We start from the raw sequence: 17,921 nt of genomic DNA, 5'->3' as shown, positions 1-17,921 counted from the left end.
AATGGAATTAAAACGGGGGAAGCAAGATGTTATTGCACAGCAGGATTAAGCTTCAAGCTGAATTTATCCACAGAGTAACAGTATATTAATGAACAGGACTTCATGTATCATATTGAGCAGCAGGTCGTTCTGATAGAGAGTTATTAATCTCCCCAGACCTGCACCTTCTCTTCTAATCTCATTTCCCATTTGTCAAATTCAACCTTTTTGTAAGTTCAGTATTTGGCCTCGTCTGACTCAGGTTAACAGAAAAAAAGTACAGAAAATGCCACCAATTTCACCTCCGGTAGCACATTGAACCCTGGAAAAGAAAAAATGTTAAAGTAACAACTTATCCAGATTTGTTTGAGAACGTAAGATATTTATAGGGGATTGGCTAAAAAATGCATTATCGTAGAATTAGTTTGTACTTTCATAGAAAGGTTTCTGTGATCTTCCTAACTTCTCTGTTTCTAGAAAGTGAATACTTCTTTCCATGCATGTCACTAACGTATTAAAATAAAAACATACGGTGACACTTTATTTGAAGGGGGGTGAATAAGACTGACATGACACTGTCATAAAAAATGACATAACACCTGTCATGAACATGAATAAGCCTTCATGAATGATATAACTGATATAAATTTGTTCCAAAAGTATTACTGATTGCACTTTAAAAATGAGGTAACTTTATGTTATTAAAGGTAAAGTTTAAACAGTAATGATTTATTGGTTAATGTCAAGTTGTCATAACAAAGACATTTTGAATAATGTCAACTTTGTATTAAAAGTGCCATGATTTACCGAATGACACTTTATGACAACAGTCATAAATATTCATGAAGGCTTATTCATGTTCATGACAGGTGTTATGTCATGTTTATGACAGTGTCATGACAGTCTTATTCACCCCCCACCCCCTTCAAATGAAGTGTTACCAAACATACTTTAAAACAAACTGGAGAAGATTTCTGGAGCAAATTTAAGAAGCGGTCATAAAAATAACTGCTCATTTCTTTGCCATTACATTTAATGGAATACAAATTGTGGGTTTTATAAGTGAGGTTCTGTTGAAAGGATATAATCCTAAAGATTAAGCAGCAGATAAATCTTTTGGCATCTTTGTTTGGTCTAAATCCAGATTAATCGGTCTTGCAGGTTGATGCTACAGCTAGCCCAAGACCAAGCCAAAGCAGACATCTTCCATCATTCTACAAGTTCACTCTCAAAAACATTTATGTGACCAGTATTTTATCAACTAACTCCAGCAATCCTTACTATGGGTGACTAAGAGGAAGCTGATGATTATTTACACAGGAAATGGAGGTATGAGGTGTTACACTACTAATGATGTGTGAATCACATACTGAGAATGGAAAAGATATGTTAAAGATTTTCTGGAGATGACCTTTTCTCAAACAGCGACACTGTTTTAGTTAGTTCAAATACTTATACCTTAGGTCTCTCGAATTATATAAGAAATAAGGTAACTGCACACTATTGTACTCCACTGATTAAAATTTCTTGGTCTGGAGGAATTTTGAATTTAAATATTACTCCTTGAACTTTTAATCCATCTTGCCTTATTTAATGCCTGGGAATGATTTTTTACGTTCAGCTATTTTTTAATGTAGAGACTTTGTGCATTGTGAGCGGCAAACATCGGTTCTAAATAAACATTTAAAAAAAGTAATTTTACTACTTTGCACATGTGTGCTTAAAGAAACTATTGATCAAATTGGTTTAAGAATAAGTCTGTAAAATAAAACCTTTAAAAATTTTAAATGTGCAAATACTTTCTGGTGTTAGACGCTACAAGAATTTGCATGATTGGCACCTGTCAATATCATTGTAGAAGGTTTGTAAGCAAGAAGTACCCGGCCCTCATCTTTAGGAACTGAGCCTCAGTGGTTCATCATTGCTAATGGGCTGCAATCCCGACAGCAGTTTCCCAAAGCGTGTAGAGGGCGGAATACAATTTATTACATTTCTAAAACCCAAACGAGTCTGGAATAAAATGCTTGAAATGGATCAAGGCCTGCAGTCGACCTCCTGTCCAGTTGGTTGAATGAAATTGTGATCAAAGGCAACTACATGGTTCTCTGCAAGAAGGTAACTGACACTAAACAATTTATTTATGTGTAACTTCAGTATTTACATTTAAGCACCTTTTTATGCTACTGTTTCTTTTTAAGCAGCTTTTCACAAGTTATTACTCACTCGCCTTGTACGTGCAAAAAACAGCTTTCACACTCGCATCAAATGAGTCTTTGTGTCCCTTATACTTCTTCTGGCTGCAAAAATTCGGGCTTTAACTAAATTTTCTGTTGTTTTCCAGGAAATAACCTTACAGAACCGATGTAGGATTTGTTGGAGAATTTCCTTGCCTGCCGACTTTGCTTCAGTATTGGCTGATAAAGTAAAAATGACTCAAACGTCATCATTTTCAACTACCTCTGCCATCATCACTGTTTGTCTGAGGCACAGACATGATATCATCTCTATGGTCCGAGGTTTGCTCTACTTCCGCATTTTCTCTTCTTCTTGTATTTTATTGGCAACAAACCAACTTAAGGTTTGCCATCCGGTAGGTGGCTGTGCTTTAACCGCCACCTACATTTCATATCTTACTATCCCAAAATGAGAACTACTAGGGCTTGTAAGACCAATCTTAAGAAATGATATTATTACTTCTTCCAGTGTCATGTCAGTTTTCCTGTGACGAATTATCATAACCTCACTTTTAAAAAAAAAATTTCTAATTATTTAAGCAGATTTGAGGTGATTCTGTGAAAGAAGAAACATTCTTGTAATTCATTAACCCAAGTTCCCACTTGTCTGGATTTGTATTTTCTTGGCAAAAGCCCTTTAATTTTGGATGATAAAATGACCAAACTTGTTCACATCTGTAAGAAGAAACATTTTATTCACAGATACTGGGAAAAAACACAAGCTGCCATATTATACATCTATACACAAGGTTTGAAAATCCTATACAAAAACAAAGATCTTAGAAAATATGGGTTTTGATATGAAACGAGACCTTACATATTATCACATCTATGAAAAGAAGGTCTGTTCGTTTTTTTTGTGTTTTTTTTTATTCATGAGCCCATCCTCTTCCTTAGTGAAAACCGAAATTATTATAAAAAATTAGAATGGTAAAAATGGAGAGTAGAAATCATCTGTAAAAATGGTTAAAAAATCTCATGCAGCATCTTCTGTGAGGGCCTGAGAGAGCACATCTTTGTAAAAGGAAACAAAACAAGCACACCTAGATAAATCATAGCAAGTCTGGTTTTTCATGTTTTTGGAACAATTATTCTCTCAGATCTCTCTTCTCTGTGTGTCAGCCATTTGATTCATAAACGCGTTTGGGTGGCTTCAAAGAGCCGATATGATTGATTTTTGCTGGACACCGCTACAATCACCATCCATTTCTGCATCCTTTCACGAGAGGAAGCAGATTTAGTCATTGTGTGAGGTGTTTATTAAATGTTGCCATTTTTTTCTAAACAGTCTTGTTGCAGATAAAGATTAACGTTGCTGCTGAGGACCTTAAAGTAGTTACAGTGTAAATGTGCTGGAATGCATAGAACTGAGGCTTGGTAGCACTTGGGAAATGCACTGTTTAGGAAAAATACTGTACAGGAAGAGGCTGGCACATTGGTGCTGTCTCATTTGTGTCTTACATTACATAGTCCAAACCATCTGCAGAGGAATAAAGCTCAAAGATGAGCATCCATAGACCTACTGTCACAACTGAGGGTGGAAAAATCTCTCAATGTCCATCACAGTGCCTTTCTGATTGTTTTGGCTTCATTTTCTGATTTGCAGGGATAAACATCAGTTAGCACACTTCAAATAAACTTTGCTTGCCATCAAACACACCAGCTGATCCACAGAGACCCATTTTGATAAAGGCAACTGTAGGGAAAACAAATCATTTCCACCCTGTGAGCTATTACAGGCCAGCTGACAGGAGGATAGGCGGTCTGTAATGAAATAATACAGTCCAGTTTGAAAGTCTAGAAAACTACAGAAATACAAATCAAACTTAAGGCGCAAGAGGCTGAATGACCAATGGGAAAAATGTTGACTTGAGGTTAGAAACAAGAGAAAAGGCAAAGTCTGGGACCGCAATAACATTAGCTTATTGCTTCTTATTTTTTCTTTATTTTTCCCACTTAAAAAAAAGGTTAATTGTACACACCACACATTCATTTAAATACACTATACAATGTGGTATAAAATATTTTTTTTCTTAAAAGCAACGTGTTCAGGGTTATGTTCAGGTATGCTTAAAACACCTGCGTTGTATGAAAAATAATGACTCAAAAAGAACATTAAAAAAAGGCACTTCAGGGTGTTTGTCGACTTTTCAGTAAGTGATAGCCACTGCTTTGCCATGAAGACAACAGCGTTTGTGCTCACGCTTCGTTCCTCTGCTCTGTCCTAGACAACGAGGCACTGTAGCTCAGATGGTCGAGATCTCCTATGTTTTTCAGTAAAGCTCTGCTCTTGTCCCCCGTCCGTCTCTTTTGTACTTCATTCCAGTGATATCTATAGACTGACTGCTACATCTCTTCTACCTTTTTCTTCTCACTTCCACTTTCTTTTTGATTCCTACTTGCTTTTGTCCTCAGACTTCAACTTCCCGCAGTCCCTCTTGAGTGCCGGGTGTTGACGGCATGCTGATGTCGAAGCAAGTCACCATCATAACGTGGGACTTGCAAAGATTGACGCAAAACTCCAACTCCTCTGTGGCCTGCGCCAAGGCCTCCAGGTAGTCTGGAGACTCTTTATCCATACTCTGGTCCACGTCAACTGTTGAGACAAGAGATCTTGTCTTAGGGCTTTAAACAAATGTATTTTTTAGGCTGTGGACTAAAATATCAGTACACCAAAAGTAACGGTGACTTACATTCTCCAACCCACTTGCTCGGATCCATCATTAGTCGAACCTTTGTGTCCTCTAGCTCATCCAACAACACTTGATGCTTTGCTCTTAATTCCCTCACCTGCTGTTGCCTTCTCTCTAGCAACCTCCACTTGCTGTTAAAATACACCAGACCCTAAAACAGGATAAAAAGGGGATTATTCATTGCAATAACCAGAGGATTCTGTAGAACCCATTAAGAGAGAGTAAACAAGCAGTTTCTAATTGTGAAGAGTAAATCAGTAAAGTAAGCACTTTGAATCAAGTTTGCATATTTCCTTGTTCTGCCTACCTAGACCACAAACTGCATATTGAAAGTGTTACATTTTAAATGAAGTATCAATTTAGATTTGTTTAATAAAGAATCTCAGCCAATATGAAAAAGAAGCGTACCTTTTCAACTTCTTGGTTGGGTTTCTGCAAGAAATTGAGACAAAATTTTGGATCAGTAAATGATAACCATGTATACTAACACTGCCGCAGAAACACATTGCCACAGCTAATTTTTATGTCTCTTCCACCACCTTGTTTCACTTTAGGAATGTATGAAGTGCAGGGTCAGTTTTTCTAATGTTTTTAGGTGAGTTCTGGATATTATTGAAGTATATCAAAATAAAAGATTCCAAATTTAAATTTAGATTTTAATCTAATCGCAGAAAAATATTAGTAATTTGTTCCAAATTCATTTGGAAGTGGTTTTAGTAAAGTGAGGATGTATTTGTATATGTCCACATGGTCAATCTATTAATGTCCATCTTTTGCTTGAATTTTTACACAACTCCCTGGTCTTCTCACATTCAAATCAGGAAACCCTTATCAGTGCACTAGACTTCTGACATTCATGGGGAATGCTACCAAAATACCACGCACAAAGTCTGGACACAGACATTTTAACGCCAGGATTTGCTGCTGAGCTGACTGAAGGTCAAACGTCTGGGGCATATTATTCTTGTCCTACTTGTTAAAAGGAAATTAGATGGGAAAGATTCAAGTTATTTCCACAAAGTCCTGTAAATCTTTGTGGCACATCTTGAGAATGTGTGGCAATAATGATGCACTTGCAAAACAGACTTAACAAGCAGGAGTCACAAGCCCTTCACCCAGACATGACGAAAGTTTAGCAACATGAGCTGCAAACAGACTGGATTGACCCTCCACTCACCTCTGCGGTTTCCTCCTGACGCCGTCTTTGGAGCCGTTCCACATCATCAATCTCATATACTTTGATCTCAAAGGGCTCTTTCAACTGTCCAGACATAGGAGGCAAGTCCACCCACTGGCCTGCTGGGGCCACCTTTTTCCCCAAGGACGATGTGTCTGGCAGGGGTGCAGGAATAAGCCGCCTTCTCTGGAAGCCTTAAAATATGCATACCATACAGTTAGGTAAGCATTTTCTATGTTTGGTTAAGGACAAGGCAAGCTTACACAATGCTATCCAAAGTGACTCACAGGTAAATAAAGTACGTTACAAGAATAACATTTAATAATCATTGAAGAAGAATTGTTTCAAATGAAAACAAATTAATAGCCAAGACAAAAATGAACTAATCAAGCTGTATTTACAGGAAAGCAGTCGTAAACAGTAATGGTGCACTGGTTTGAATGAGTGAACAGTTTTTACACATCCCAGCTAAAGGATGAGCTGCCATGCTCAATACCCCTTTTGGGAGTCAATATACAAGGTTTAAAAATCTATACTTTAAAAAGATGGAGCCAGGGCAGTCATACGATATGATTCATTTTTGAGGTGTAGGTCAGAACTCTGGCATTAGAAATATGTAATGAGCTGCAGCTGCCCTATCGTCTTTTTTACAGACGTCATTATCATTTCATTATTCAATCCCACAAAAAATTAAAGCACAATTATTTATGTCTCTTATTTTGACTTGAATCACTACTATAATCTGTCAATGTTTTTAGGATGGCCAAAGGCTAATTTAGCAGTAAACTTGACATGTCCATAACAATATTGCAGTTTCCTGCATGCTTTGTGGTCTTCAACCAATGGCCTTTCATTTTGTGGACTAAACCAATGACTTATGTCTTTTCTCTGTTATTCTCTGTGCTTCCATTACATTTGTTATTTTTCTTACCATTAGCTCTTTTCTTGGGATACTTGGAGCTCCTTGCTCTGCCTGACGATGACATCCCACTTTCACTCATAGAGTCAAGGGCAGACGAAGCACTACCTGTGGCTTCACTGTCCCTGATCATGCTCTCATATCCGCTGCTGCCTCCGCTGTGGTAGAACAGAGCTGTGCGGCCCATGGCTGGAGGCAGCTCACCACTCAGCACGCTGCTGTTGTCACTGCCATGACCACTGCTATAGCGCTGAGGCCGTCTGGGAGCAGTGATTTTACTGTACGGAGAAGGTAGCATGGCTGTGGGGGACTTGTCATCAGCCACATTTACTCCACTGTCATTCCCGCTGTCTGAATCTCCTGAACCTCTGCCATGCTTTCCTGACATGTTCCCCGTTGCAAGTTCACTCACACGACTGTTTGCAGCCCTAATGGCCTGCTTTGTGCCCATGATAGTCCCTCTCCCGGGTTTATTTGGGACTGGAGCAGTAGTCCGAGAGCCTGATGTTCGTCCTGATGGTGGGAGGTTGGCATTAGTATTCCGGGTCACGGGAGAGGCCAAAGATTTAGTAGAGGAGCTGAGGCCCTTGGAGTTATTAGCTGCTAGTGAGCGTGCTTTATTCCCATTAACTGCTCCTAATGCTCTCGTATTTACAGAGGCTTTAGCCTGACTTGGCTTTGTGTTGTTTCCACCACTTTGAGTAGATTGGAAGGTAGCTATCGGAGAACTCGATGAATTAGGAATACCAAATCTTGGAATTGACTTGTTGGATTTGCTACCCAGACTTGCTCCACTGTTTTCCCTGCTAAGCATAACTCTGGAGCCAGAGAGAGAAAGGCTTTCACACCTTTCAAGTGACATTTGACTGCTGTAATGCAGACCAACCTCTCCTTTAGAACCTTTGGCCTTCAGGCTAGAGGTAACTTTGGCTGTGTTGAGGCTGGAGGTTTTGAAATTGGTAGAGTCTGCTTTACGATGTACCTCAAGTTCATCCTCTGATACAGCTGCCCTTCCCCCATAGGTCCTCGTTGCCTCTCCATATGCTAACTTTAAGGCACTTTGGGGAAGCAAAATCTTAGTCTTGTGATCAAGGCTTGATTTCCTAACTGGAGGAGGAGGTGGTGAGGTGCAGCCAGGCTTGGGGAGATTACTTGCTTTCTGTGAGTTAGCCTTGTTGTTTTTCCCTAGCGAAGAGAATTTAAGGCTTCCAGAAGATGAAACAATATCTTGGCTTCCTTTGTGATCAGAGGAGGAATGAATAACAGGCACCGTCCCCAGGGTGGTGGCTCCTCGCCTCAGCTGAGGCATTCTGCTGGGTGGATTTCTGGTAGCTGACTTTTCACAACCATCAACCACTCTCTGGTATGAGGTAGACCCCTGCACCTTGGGAGGGTGAGGTACACTGTTGCTGTTGTTGGATGTTTTGCTGGAAAAGACACCACAGGGGGGATTTCTGAGAAATCTGCTGGTGCTGCTGGAGTCAGAAGTCTGAGGTTCTGGGTGGTTGCTGACACGCTGCCAGGGATCCTCCTGTTTAGCTTCTTGCCTCGGTGGATCTCTAATGCTGCTGCTGCTACTGCTACTGCTATGAGAGATGGATGAGGTAGGTTTAATCTTCCTGGGAAGACTAGAGTGGACAATTGAGGAGCCCTGTGGAAGTGGAGGGGAGCTCACTGAATGAGCTTTGGGTAATTTAGATGTAAATCGAAGGGACCCTTTGGTTGATTCTGGGGATTGGGGGCATCTTGTCAATGACAGTTTACTTGATGTGGCACTGTCACTGTCTTGTTCAGAAAAACTGAATCCACTGTCATTTAAGGAGCTCTTGGCATCTCTTGTAGATGACATGCAATGAAACATTTCAAGGGAATCGAAGTAAAAGGTGGACTCTGGCGCTATGTGTTGGGCCTGTGGAAGGAAAACATCGGTTGAATGGGCCCCTTCACTTTCCAAGGTGCAGACACTGACCTCACTCAACCAAGAACTGATAGACGACCCCCTGCTGTCTATACACTCCATTGTGCTCTCCTGGGTGGGTGTCACCATGGCAATGTTGACCTCAGATCCTCCCACAGTTGATGTGTAGGCATCAAATTCATCGTTGATGCTGCTGATGATGCTGACAGGCCTAGAACCAGAAGCCAGGGCCTGTAGTGAGCAGTCACTGTTAAAGCTAATAATGCTTGATGGCCGACCCTTATCTACAATACTGCCAATGGAGAGCTCTTCCACAACGGTAAACACTAACTCATCCTCCCCATTCAGCTCCACTGGCTGCTGTAGGGTGACAGTAGCTCTAAGGATATCTCGATCCAAGCACCTTTCCCTTAAAGTTGAGCGCACTTGACACACCTCTACAGGTGCTCTGAGCAAAGGCGATGTGCAAGGGTCCCTTCTTTTAACAGCTTGGTGGCTCATTCCCACCGGTGGCATCCTGGTGCCTGATCGTTCTCCTTTTTCAAGATTTTCCATTTGTTGTGAAGGAGGTGGAGCTGGCTTCGGCAAGGCTTTCTTGTTGGGATAAACTTTCTCCCTTACTACAGGCTCCGAGCTTATGGCTATGGGAGGTGTTGATCTGTTTGTGGTGACCTGGCTTTCAGACATCAATACCTTCTCACCATCTGCACTGGTTCTGCATACATTTTGGACAGTCTCTGCTGGCACCCTTTCTGAAGGCATGCATTGCCTCTTGTTGGCATCAAGTTTGGGTATAACATTGGCACTGCAGGATATTTGAATAGGGATAGATTGTTTACTTAAGTTTCCCTCTTGGTTGTTGTAAAGATTTACTCCAGTCTTTGGTGAATTACAGACTTGGTTTTCCTTGGATTTTTCTGTTTTAGGGCTAGCCTGGTTTCTTTTGCCTTCCCCGACAAAGGCAGTGGGCTCTTCACTACCATCTATACACTCCAGTCTCTCCTGCAGCTCAGCAAATGTATTGCATTTAAAGAACTGGTCTCTATCCTGAGGGCCCTCTTTTGCAGATCTCTTCTTGTTAAGTGAGGGGATAATGGGAACAAAGGCAGGTGGGCCTTCATTGTCACTAAGTTCTCTATCTGAAATTGCAGTTCCCCCAGGTCCGACGTAAATGACGGTATCACAGGATTGTTCACTACTTGAAGAGTATTCCGGGTCGCTGAGCAGAGCTGGCAGGTCTGGATCCAGGGCTACTGTCCGAGGGTGGAATGGTCTTAAGTGTGGTGGCCGTCGAACTCTGCCTTCCTCACAGGAACTTTCCCCTCCGGATGAACTGGATGCATACTTCAAAGAAGAGCAAAATCAAAACATATAAGATTGCTATTATAAAGAACATTAGCTGCTTCAAAAGAAAGCAGTAAAATGCTTATTTTAGCATTAGCTGAACTTGGATTCTTACTAATAAGATGAGCTGTGTCAAATAGCCAGTTTCAAGTCCTACATTTAAGTAACTTGGTGTTGTACATGGTTTGTGTACAGAGTTGAAGATTTTTTTTAACAGTCTGATGTTCATCATTCACTCTTACAGAGGAACTAGTATCCTGTGATTACTGCTTGTAGGGACAAAGGCTGATGCCGTCCCTCAGTGTGCATTTTGTGTTATAATTAGAGCAGGTGACATTTTATTGGTCTAAAACATTAATGTGATGACCATTCTATTTTGCAAAACCTTTTTAACTGTTTTGATGGATTGCAGATGAGTTTTTAATATTTCAACGTATTTTACATTGCATGTCAATATTTATCTAAAGGTTAAAAGTACACATCAATAGACACATGGAAATTAATGTCAGTAAAACAAATTGCTGTATCTGAACAGCATAATGATCATCACTGAGACCACAACCAAATAAATAAATACAGACTGCTATTGGGCCTCATTAACTTTCCCTAATCACATTTACTTAGGCAGTGCTATCGATTACATGCAGACGAGCTGAGAAAAACTTAATCTGCGATATGGGGTATTATATGGGTGCATGTGTAAGAATCTCATTTTCTTAAAATCTGCAAGATTAAAAATGCAGATTTTAATCTTGATTAAAAATATATTTACACCTCAAGAAGACAACAAAACTGACCATGACATGTTTTTATATCGGTGACAAACTGTACCTTTTCATAAGTACAAAAAAGTCACATAAGTTGCTTTATTGGCTAATACCATAGCAAAAAAAAGGTAAAAAGAAATGCAATCTTACATATATAGAACAGATCTTCAGCATACCTTTGATTTCTTCTTCCTCATACGGTGAATACGAGAAGCCAGCTGGATTGTGTTGAGTGAATCGGCGTAGTGGGCTGGGGAATCTGAGATATGGGCAATCATGGTGGTTCTGCAGTTGATGTTGCCGAGAGACTCCCTCAGCAGCATTGTTAGTTTGCTGTCCCTAGAGAATGAATTAAAGTTGCTATTAGCAAGCGGCCCCGTCATGTTTTAAAACAATGACAAAAGTAACGGAAGTGCTGTCTGGGGAAGCGTCCTTAATACGTGATGTGAAAAAAAGCTCCCAGGTGACAAACTGTTAATCTTTCAATACTTAAAATACTATTACAATCTTGTATCACACAAGGAAAAGATATTGTCTAAAGGCAAATAAATTATCAACCTTTGCAACTGAAACAAACCCATAATCAATTATGGTCTTCTTACCTGTAAGGTACATGTTTTGCTCCATTTGTCAAAGCCATTATGACGTTTCCCAGCGCGTTCAGGGAAAGACACATGCCTCCACCTCCATCTCTGCTTTTGTTCAGGACCTTCTCACAGCTTCCCAAATCAATAAGGTGCAGTCTGCTCCGTCCACCCGACACTGTGCCAATGGAAGAAGGGGAACCAGGTAAGCAGAACAAAGACATTCCCCTTTTGAAGTTACAGTGACAGGAGCAACACGGCACTGTGTCAACTGTCCGGTTTGTTTAGGAGAAAGACTCCCACTGAGGTGATTCAGTTAGGGAACAACCAGCATTGTGAAGACAAAGGAATACAGTAGATGGATCAGTAAGTTTGTGGAGAAGTTTAAAATCATATCCAAAGCTACTAAATCCTACCAACTAACAAATGGAAATGGCTAAATAACTGTAGCTATGGCTATATTGATCAAATCACACCTAACAAAAACACTCTTAATCCAACCAGCTAGATTCCCAAAAAAATTATAACTCTGGCTTTGTTTTATTATGTAAAAAATAATAATAAATCCAGCAAAATCAGGATTCTAATAAATGAATAAATTAAATAAATCATTCCATATTCAGATATTAAATGAGGCATTCATTCTTAAATCAAGCACATCATATGAACAGTTATCAAATTATTTTTTATTTTCAAGACAAATACTCTTTTAATCTATTGTGGTGAAGGAAAACTCCCATTTTTACGACAATGTGAATGCCTCAAATGTCAGCTTGGAGGCTTGAAGATTTTACAGAAATACTAACTTCCTCCTTTGCCGCTTTTCTCCATGCGATACTGGTAAATATGTAGTGTGAACAGCATGTGCGAGTTGCGCCTTTCATCTTCATCTGCATCTGGCCTGCTGGTGCTGCGTGCGGCGAGGGCTGCGTCCAGGAAGAAGGCGGCTTTCTCAGCAGTTGGGGCTCGAAGCTCGCTCTGGTTCTGGAGCTACAGGGTTGAAGAGCAGTGGCGAGGTGAGCAAAAGAAGGTGTAAAAATGGAGGCGCAGTAAAGGGAAAGGAGCCTGTTAATTGGACTCCAGCATATATTAGAGTGTGTCTCCGGGGCAATTAAAACAGCAGATATGCACACAGAAGGAGGAGGATTAGGAGAGGTAAGGTAGGAGATGGTAGTGGTAGGATACAAATGTAAAATCGGGGTGGACAAGAAGGAAGGAAGAAGAGATCATACAGAAGCCCACGCGTGGCTGCCGAGAGGAAGACAAGCTTCACAGGACTGCATTTCCTTTGAAGTCAAAGTCCACAGTTGCCCCCAAAAACAACATCTGTCAGCAACACCTGTGAACACCTTCAAACATCCACTTCTTACCATCCCCCAGTATTATTTCTATTGTGCTACAGAGGCCTGATTCTAATTCATCCATAATAGATGCTGACAGGAGAGTCCGCATGAGAGAGAAGAAAGCTATCAATAACATAGATGAGTTTGGCTTATACATTAAACATGGATAGAAGAAGTATGATCGAGACAGATAACTGGGAAGTCCTGGGAGAGGTGGAATAAAAGAGAAACTCGCACAGATGCACTAACAAGAAAGTTTAAATCTCTTTGGAGGAAAAAAGGAGAGGTGGATCATAGGAAAAAAAGATCAATACTCGGATAATACTGGAACCCACAGAGAGAATGAAAGGATCAGTGAACAAAGGAAGAGTGAAGAGCTGTAGCGATACTCACCTGAGTGCCACAGATGGGATCCTCTCTCAGATGGATTCCCGGGGACTGGCCCTCCTGCAGACTGCCTGTTGACACCTCAGACAACAGGTCCTTCAGCTCTTCATCTTTCCCAAAGATCTCCACAGCAGACACGCGGACTGAGAAGCGAGTGCCCGTCTTCTCCTTGCGCTCGTTGATGAGCTTGAAGAGCCAGGAAATAGCACAGGGCACAATGCCCAAGCTCTGAGTGGAGCTGTCTTTGCCAATCATGGTGTATGTTTTGCCTGTTGAGTAAAAGAGAAAGGGATAAAAATGGAAATGTAACGAGAAACATTTATTCTCACATATAAAATGTCTTGTATTTCTGAACCTTGATTTTTTTTTTGCATTTTGTTACATTACAATGGCAAATGTAATCGTTTTTATTGGGATTTTATGCAAAATACCAACACAAATTGGTGCCTAATGGTGAAATTGAAATCTTGTTTTAATAATCTAAGAAGTATGGCATCACCTTTGCAGTTAGTATAAGTCAATCTCAACCAGCTTTGCACATGGAAAGACAAATTATTTTTCCTAATCATCTTTTCAAAAATGGCTTAGGCCCCAATTTTCACAGAAGGTATATATGGGCATGATAACCAAGTCCTACCAGATATGTTCAAACAGATCTTGGGCTGGACTTTGACTGGACCATTCTTGCACTTGAATATACTTGAATCATAGCCATTCCATTGTAGCTCTGGACATATTTTTAGGGTTGTTGTCTTGCTGGAATGTAATCCTCCTCCTCAGTTAAGTGTTTTTCAAACCCTAACAGGTTTTCTCCCAAGATTTTATCTCAGATGTAAAGTCAGCTGCTTGGGTTGGAATAAAATTTTGGATAATTAGAAAAAAAAAAAAAAAGTCCAAATGCACACTTTGCAGATTCTTGAATCCCATGTTAATTTCCTTCTAATTAGCAATTATGTGTTACTTTGTGTTTGTCCCATTCAATCGCAATACAACCCATTAGGGTTTAGGGTTCTGACCTAACAGGATGCAGAGGTTTTGCGAGGTACAGGTAGTGTTTTGAGGCCTGTAATTGTAAGCTGCAAATATTACGCCGGCTGTCTTTAATTGGCGAGCGTTTTAAACCACATTGGAAATTATGCGAAGGTTACAAGGTTTAACAATTAGTGAAGGAAAAGAAAATGACTGGTGCGGGGCATCGGAGGTAACATAAAGTTAAAATAAAATCAAATGCTAATCCAAGGACTTATTCCAGAAGCAGTCATTCTGTGGAGAATTATAGCTAACAGCACCAAGAGAGAAGCACGCTCTTCATCCTAGGAGGACTGGCTGGACCAATTACTAAGATTTTAATTAGAGACTGAGCCCTGAAGCTTGTACTTTAGCCCTCAACCCCCCTCACCTCAAACCAATTCTTTCTTCCCTCCAATCTCCTATTCCTTGACTCACCCCAGTGCACTGCTAAGCCAATTGTGGACATCAAGCGTAGCTAACAAAGAGCAATGAGAGTTTTTTTTTTTCCCCGAGACTAACAAAGGCTGTTGTCTAATCTGTTGCCGGTGGAGGAGCTTACCGAGCTTGACTTGGCCGAAGCAGAAGATGCAGCCGTCTGCACCGTTCACCACAGACTGGATGACCTCAGCTACTGTCCCTGAGCACACCTCAGCCTGTGAGAGAGTGAAACATGCGCCCATCACTGTCAAAGTCTAGCTGAACAACACATCTGAAACAAGAAAATAAAACAGAGCAAATACCATGTCTTAGAGCCAAGAAGCATGTTGATTTTGGAAGTGTAAAACATAATGAACCCCAATCCACCTGTTTTAAAAATGTCTTTTTCACAACAAAAAAGCCGTTGTGGCCACGCCTACTTTTAAAACACAAAGTGAGTACTATACATGGATGATGTCTCACCTTGATCTGTCTTGTCTGATGCGATACTGTAGTACACAAATTCATTTCCAGTTTTGAAAATAAACCTTCAGAAAGGAACATCATTTTTGCTGTAACACTTCGCAGAAAATGTGAGCAAACAGGTGACGAGGGTGGAGTTCTTATCACCTGCAAGATCTCTCTTCGAAACCCTTTTTTTTTTTAAACAGCTGGAACATTTCATATAAGGAAAGTATCAACTCAAGAAGAAGACAAAGCTGTTCATGACACAGTTCAATTTTTTTATACATATATTTTTTTTTTTACCAAGCAGATAAAAGCCTGATCAGGACTGAAAAGGAAAAGTTGTAAAGATGACGATAGATACCATTTGAGGAATTTCTATTACTCAGGTGTGTGTTTGTGAAGGTTGCACTGTGTATTTTTGTTTCAGCGTCGGTCCTCTGGGAGCGGTGGGCCCTTACCATACATCACACAGCAAACAAGACCTGTAACAGCTGAACAGCTTGCTGTAGCTGTTAGCCACCAGCAGAGCCGTCCCAGAGGCACAATCCAGCAACTTGGCTTCAGCTCTGCAGCAGAAACATTTAGACTTCAGCTATCAGCACCATACTTAGGAAAATAATTGTTCCACGTAGGTGGTATGATGGAAGATCTGGGGCTCTCTCTGCTAAGGATATGCTCCTCTACACCAGTAATCACAACCTCTTTTACTTGAGTTTATTGTGCCATTTGCAAAACGAATAAAAGAATAAACGGTGATGTAAATCATGATGTTAAATTGCAAATCTGTGCCAAGTAGAAAGCTTGTCTAATCCTCTTCTGCAATACAGTAAATATAATGCTGACCTTTTTCTGTGTCTCAACGGGAGATGTGTGGTTAGATATAGAGTTTGGATATAAACGGAGTGGATTCAAATCATTCCTCAGACAGCTTAAAAGCCCCAGCTGTTGGGCTCACACTGGTAAGAATGCCCCCTGACCCAAGACAGGCATTTTTCTCTAAGCCCCTGGTCACACCCTGCAAACATAAAGATTGTCCCTTCGTCCTTGAGAGGCTAAATTGCCACCCAACACCTTAAAAAAACACACCCACGTGAACACACATAGAGGCTCTTACTTGTGAGGCATCGTGGGTAAAAACAGCATCGAAGGCAAATATCTTTGGGACGGCCACAGTGGCGGACCTCCTGTGCCCTGAGCTGGAGTGCGGGCTGGATGCGGGGTCGTAGAGGGTCAGCTGCTTTTTCCTGCTGTCAACTTTTAAGAAAGACTGAGACTCTGAGGAGTCTGCAGCCTCCAGAGACGGACAGATTCGCATCATCACTTTCACCTAGAAAGATAAGCAAAAACCAGGAGGGGAAAAGGCTGGATTAGAACGTGGGAAAGTGCAAAATGTATGAAACAGAGAAGAGGAAATGGAGTCAGCAGAGATTTATCTCTTGTTCAATGTAAAGGTGGAGAAAAAAACTTGGTCTAAGAACCTTTATTCATCTAAAAAAAGAGGAAACAACATAGTAAGCTTTCTTTATGCATTGTGGGATGTGACTATTTTTTAATTAAGTCAACAAATTTTTTATAAATTGGGTATTCAGAAAAACATTTTTTGTTTTCTTTTACACAATAAACTTTTTCCTTTTTTGCATGTTGCAAACAATATAAACAAGATGTCACCCTTTACAAAATGTATGCATAGCGTATGCCTGTATAACAAAAAACAAAAAATAGTAATCTATATTGTTAAAAAAAAATTGAAATAACGAAAATAAAAAAAGGATAGGCTCTCAGTTTTGTCAGCCACTGGCGGTACACACAGACACAAATACCAGATTTTTCTCTTCAGCTGTAATCTTAATTTAAAGTTTAAGACAAAAAAAAATCGCATTTTTGTTGATTCAAAATGTTACCGTCGATGGAAAGCTATAGTCACAGCAGTCTTGGTGTATTTTGCATCAGGAGTCCTTCGATGTCGTGTAGACTATTTCAGAGCTGAACCATATCTCAGGTTACCATGGAAACTTTCAGTCTTGCACTGACTGGGAAACTCAATGGGTCAACACATTGCTTAATGGTGTTAGTAAAAGGCACCAAGGTGAGTATTGAAAGTCATAGCTGAAAACGGTGGAAATTGATGTGCGTGAAACGCCCTGCTGTGGGATTATCCCAATCCAGGTTGTTTTTCTAGACCGCAGGCAACTCAACAGCATGGGAGCGCACCAGCATCTGCCCCCCCACCCTCCATCGCCTCCTCCATTATTCCACCTACTCACTCTCCTCCTTCTGTTGTCCTTGCCCTCAGTTGCACAGAAAAAGTCAGTTCACTGCTAAACAGCCTGAAAGCCACCCAGCTGCATATTGCGGCTTCACATTCATCAAGTGGGCTTCACGGTTTTAACAAATTCCACAGGTCAGCGTACGGGTCATCGTGCCAGCATGGAAAACTGAAAACGATGACAGCCCATGCATTAAAGCGTTGACTGAGCATGGCTTTGACGAGACAGCTCGTGTCATAGGAGCGGAGCCAATCTGCTGGTGGTGCGCAGTTCAACCTCCTCCAGACAAGAGCAGAGGGATTTTACAATTTCCTGCTGCAGAGAAACATCGTGTGTGGTTGTGTGGCTGTGTTTGAACACGTCTGGATATAAAACACTACAATTTACAAAACCCCTTCTTTAGAAATCTGGAC

General features: G+C 40.7%; 1 protein-coding gene across 4 annotated transcripts in view; it reads right to left on the bottom strand.

The window, feature by feature from the left end:
* Nucleotides 1–2,891: 2,891 nt before the first annotated feature.
* Nucleotides 2,892–17,921, bottom strand: part of kif26ab (kinesin family member 26Ab) — an 82,309-nt gene continuing 67,279 nt past the window's right edge. For all 4 annotated transcript variants that reach the window (XM_017302555.1, XM_008400176.1, XM_008400177.2 and 1 more), the window contains 11 exons: nucleotides 16,356–16,568; nucleotides 14,916–15,009; nucleotides 13,352–13,614; nucleotides 12,422–12,605; nucleotides 11,634–11,793; nucleotides 11,208–11,370; nucleotides 7,015–10,264; nucleotides 6,084–6,277; nucleotides 5,315–5,338; nucleotides 4,907–5,057; nucleotides 2,892–4,809 (listed from right to left, as the gene is read on the bottom strand). In XM_017302555.1, the coding sequence (XP_017158044.1) occupies nucleotides 4,625–4,809; nucleotides 4,907–5,057; nucleotides 5,315–5,338; nucleotides 6,084–6,277; nucleotides 7,015–10,264; nucleotides 11,208–11,370; nucleotides 11,634–11,793; nucleotides 12,422–12,605; nucleotides 13,352–13,614; nucleotides 14,916–15,009; nucleotides 16,356–16,568 (4,881 nt within the window). In that variant the 3' untranslated portion in view covers nucleotides 2,892–4,624. The remainder of the gene's footprint in view (nucleotides 4,810–4,906; nucleotides 5,058–5,314; nucleotides 5,339–6,083; nucleotides 6,278–7,014; nucleotides 10,265–11,207; nucleotides 11,371–11,633; nucleotides 11,794–12,421; nucleotides 12,606–13,351; nucleotides 13,615–14,915; nucleotides 15,010–16,355; nucleotides 16,569–17,921) is intronic.

Source organism: Poecilia reticulata, linkage group LG22 (genome assembly GCF_000633615.1).
Source record: "Poecilia reticulata strain Guanapo linkage group LG22, Guppy_female_1.0+MT, whole genome shotgun sequence".
NCBI lineage: Eukaryota > Metazoa > Chordata > Actinopteri > Cyprinodontiformes > Poeciliidae > Poecilia > Poecilia reticulata.
Note: the sequence above shows the minus strand (reverse complement) of the source record. Positions and strands in the feature narration are given on the sequence as shown.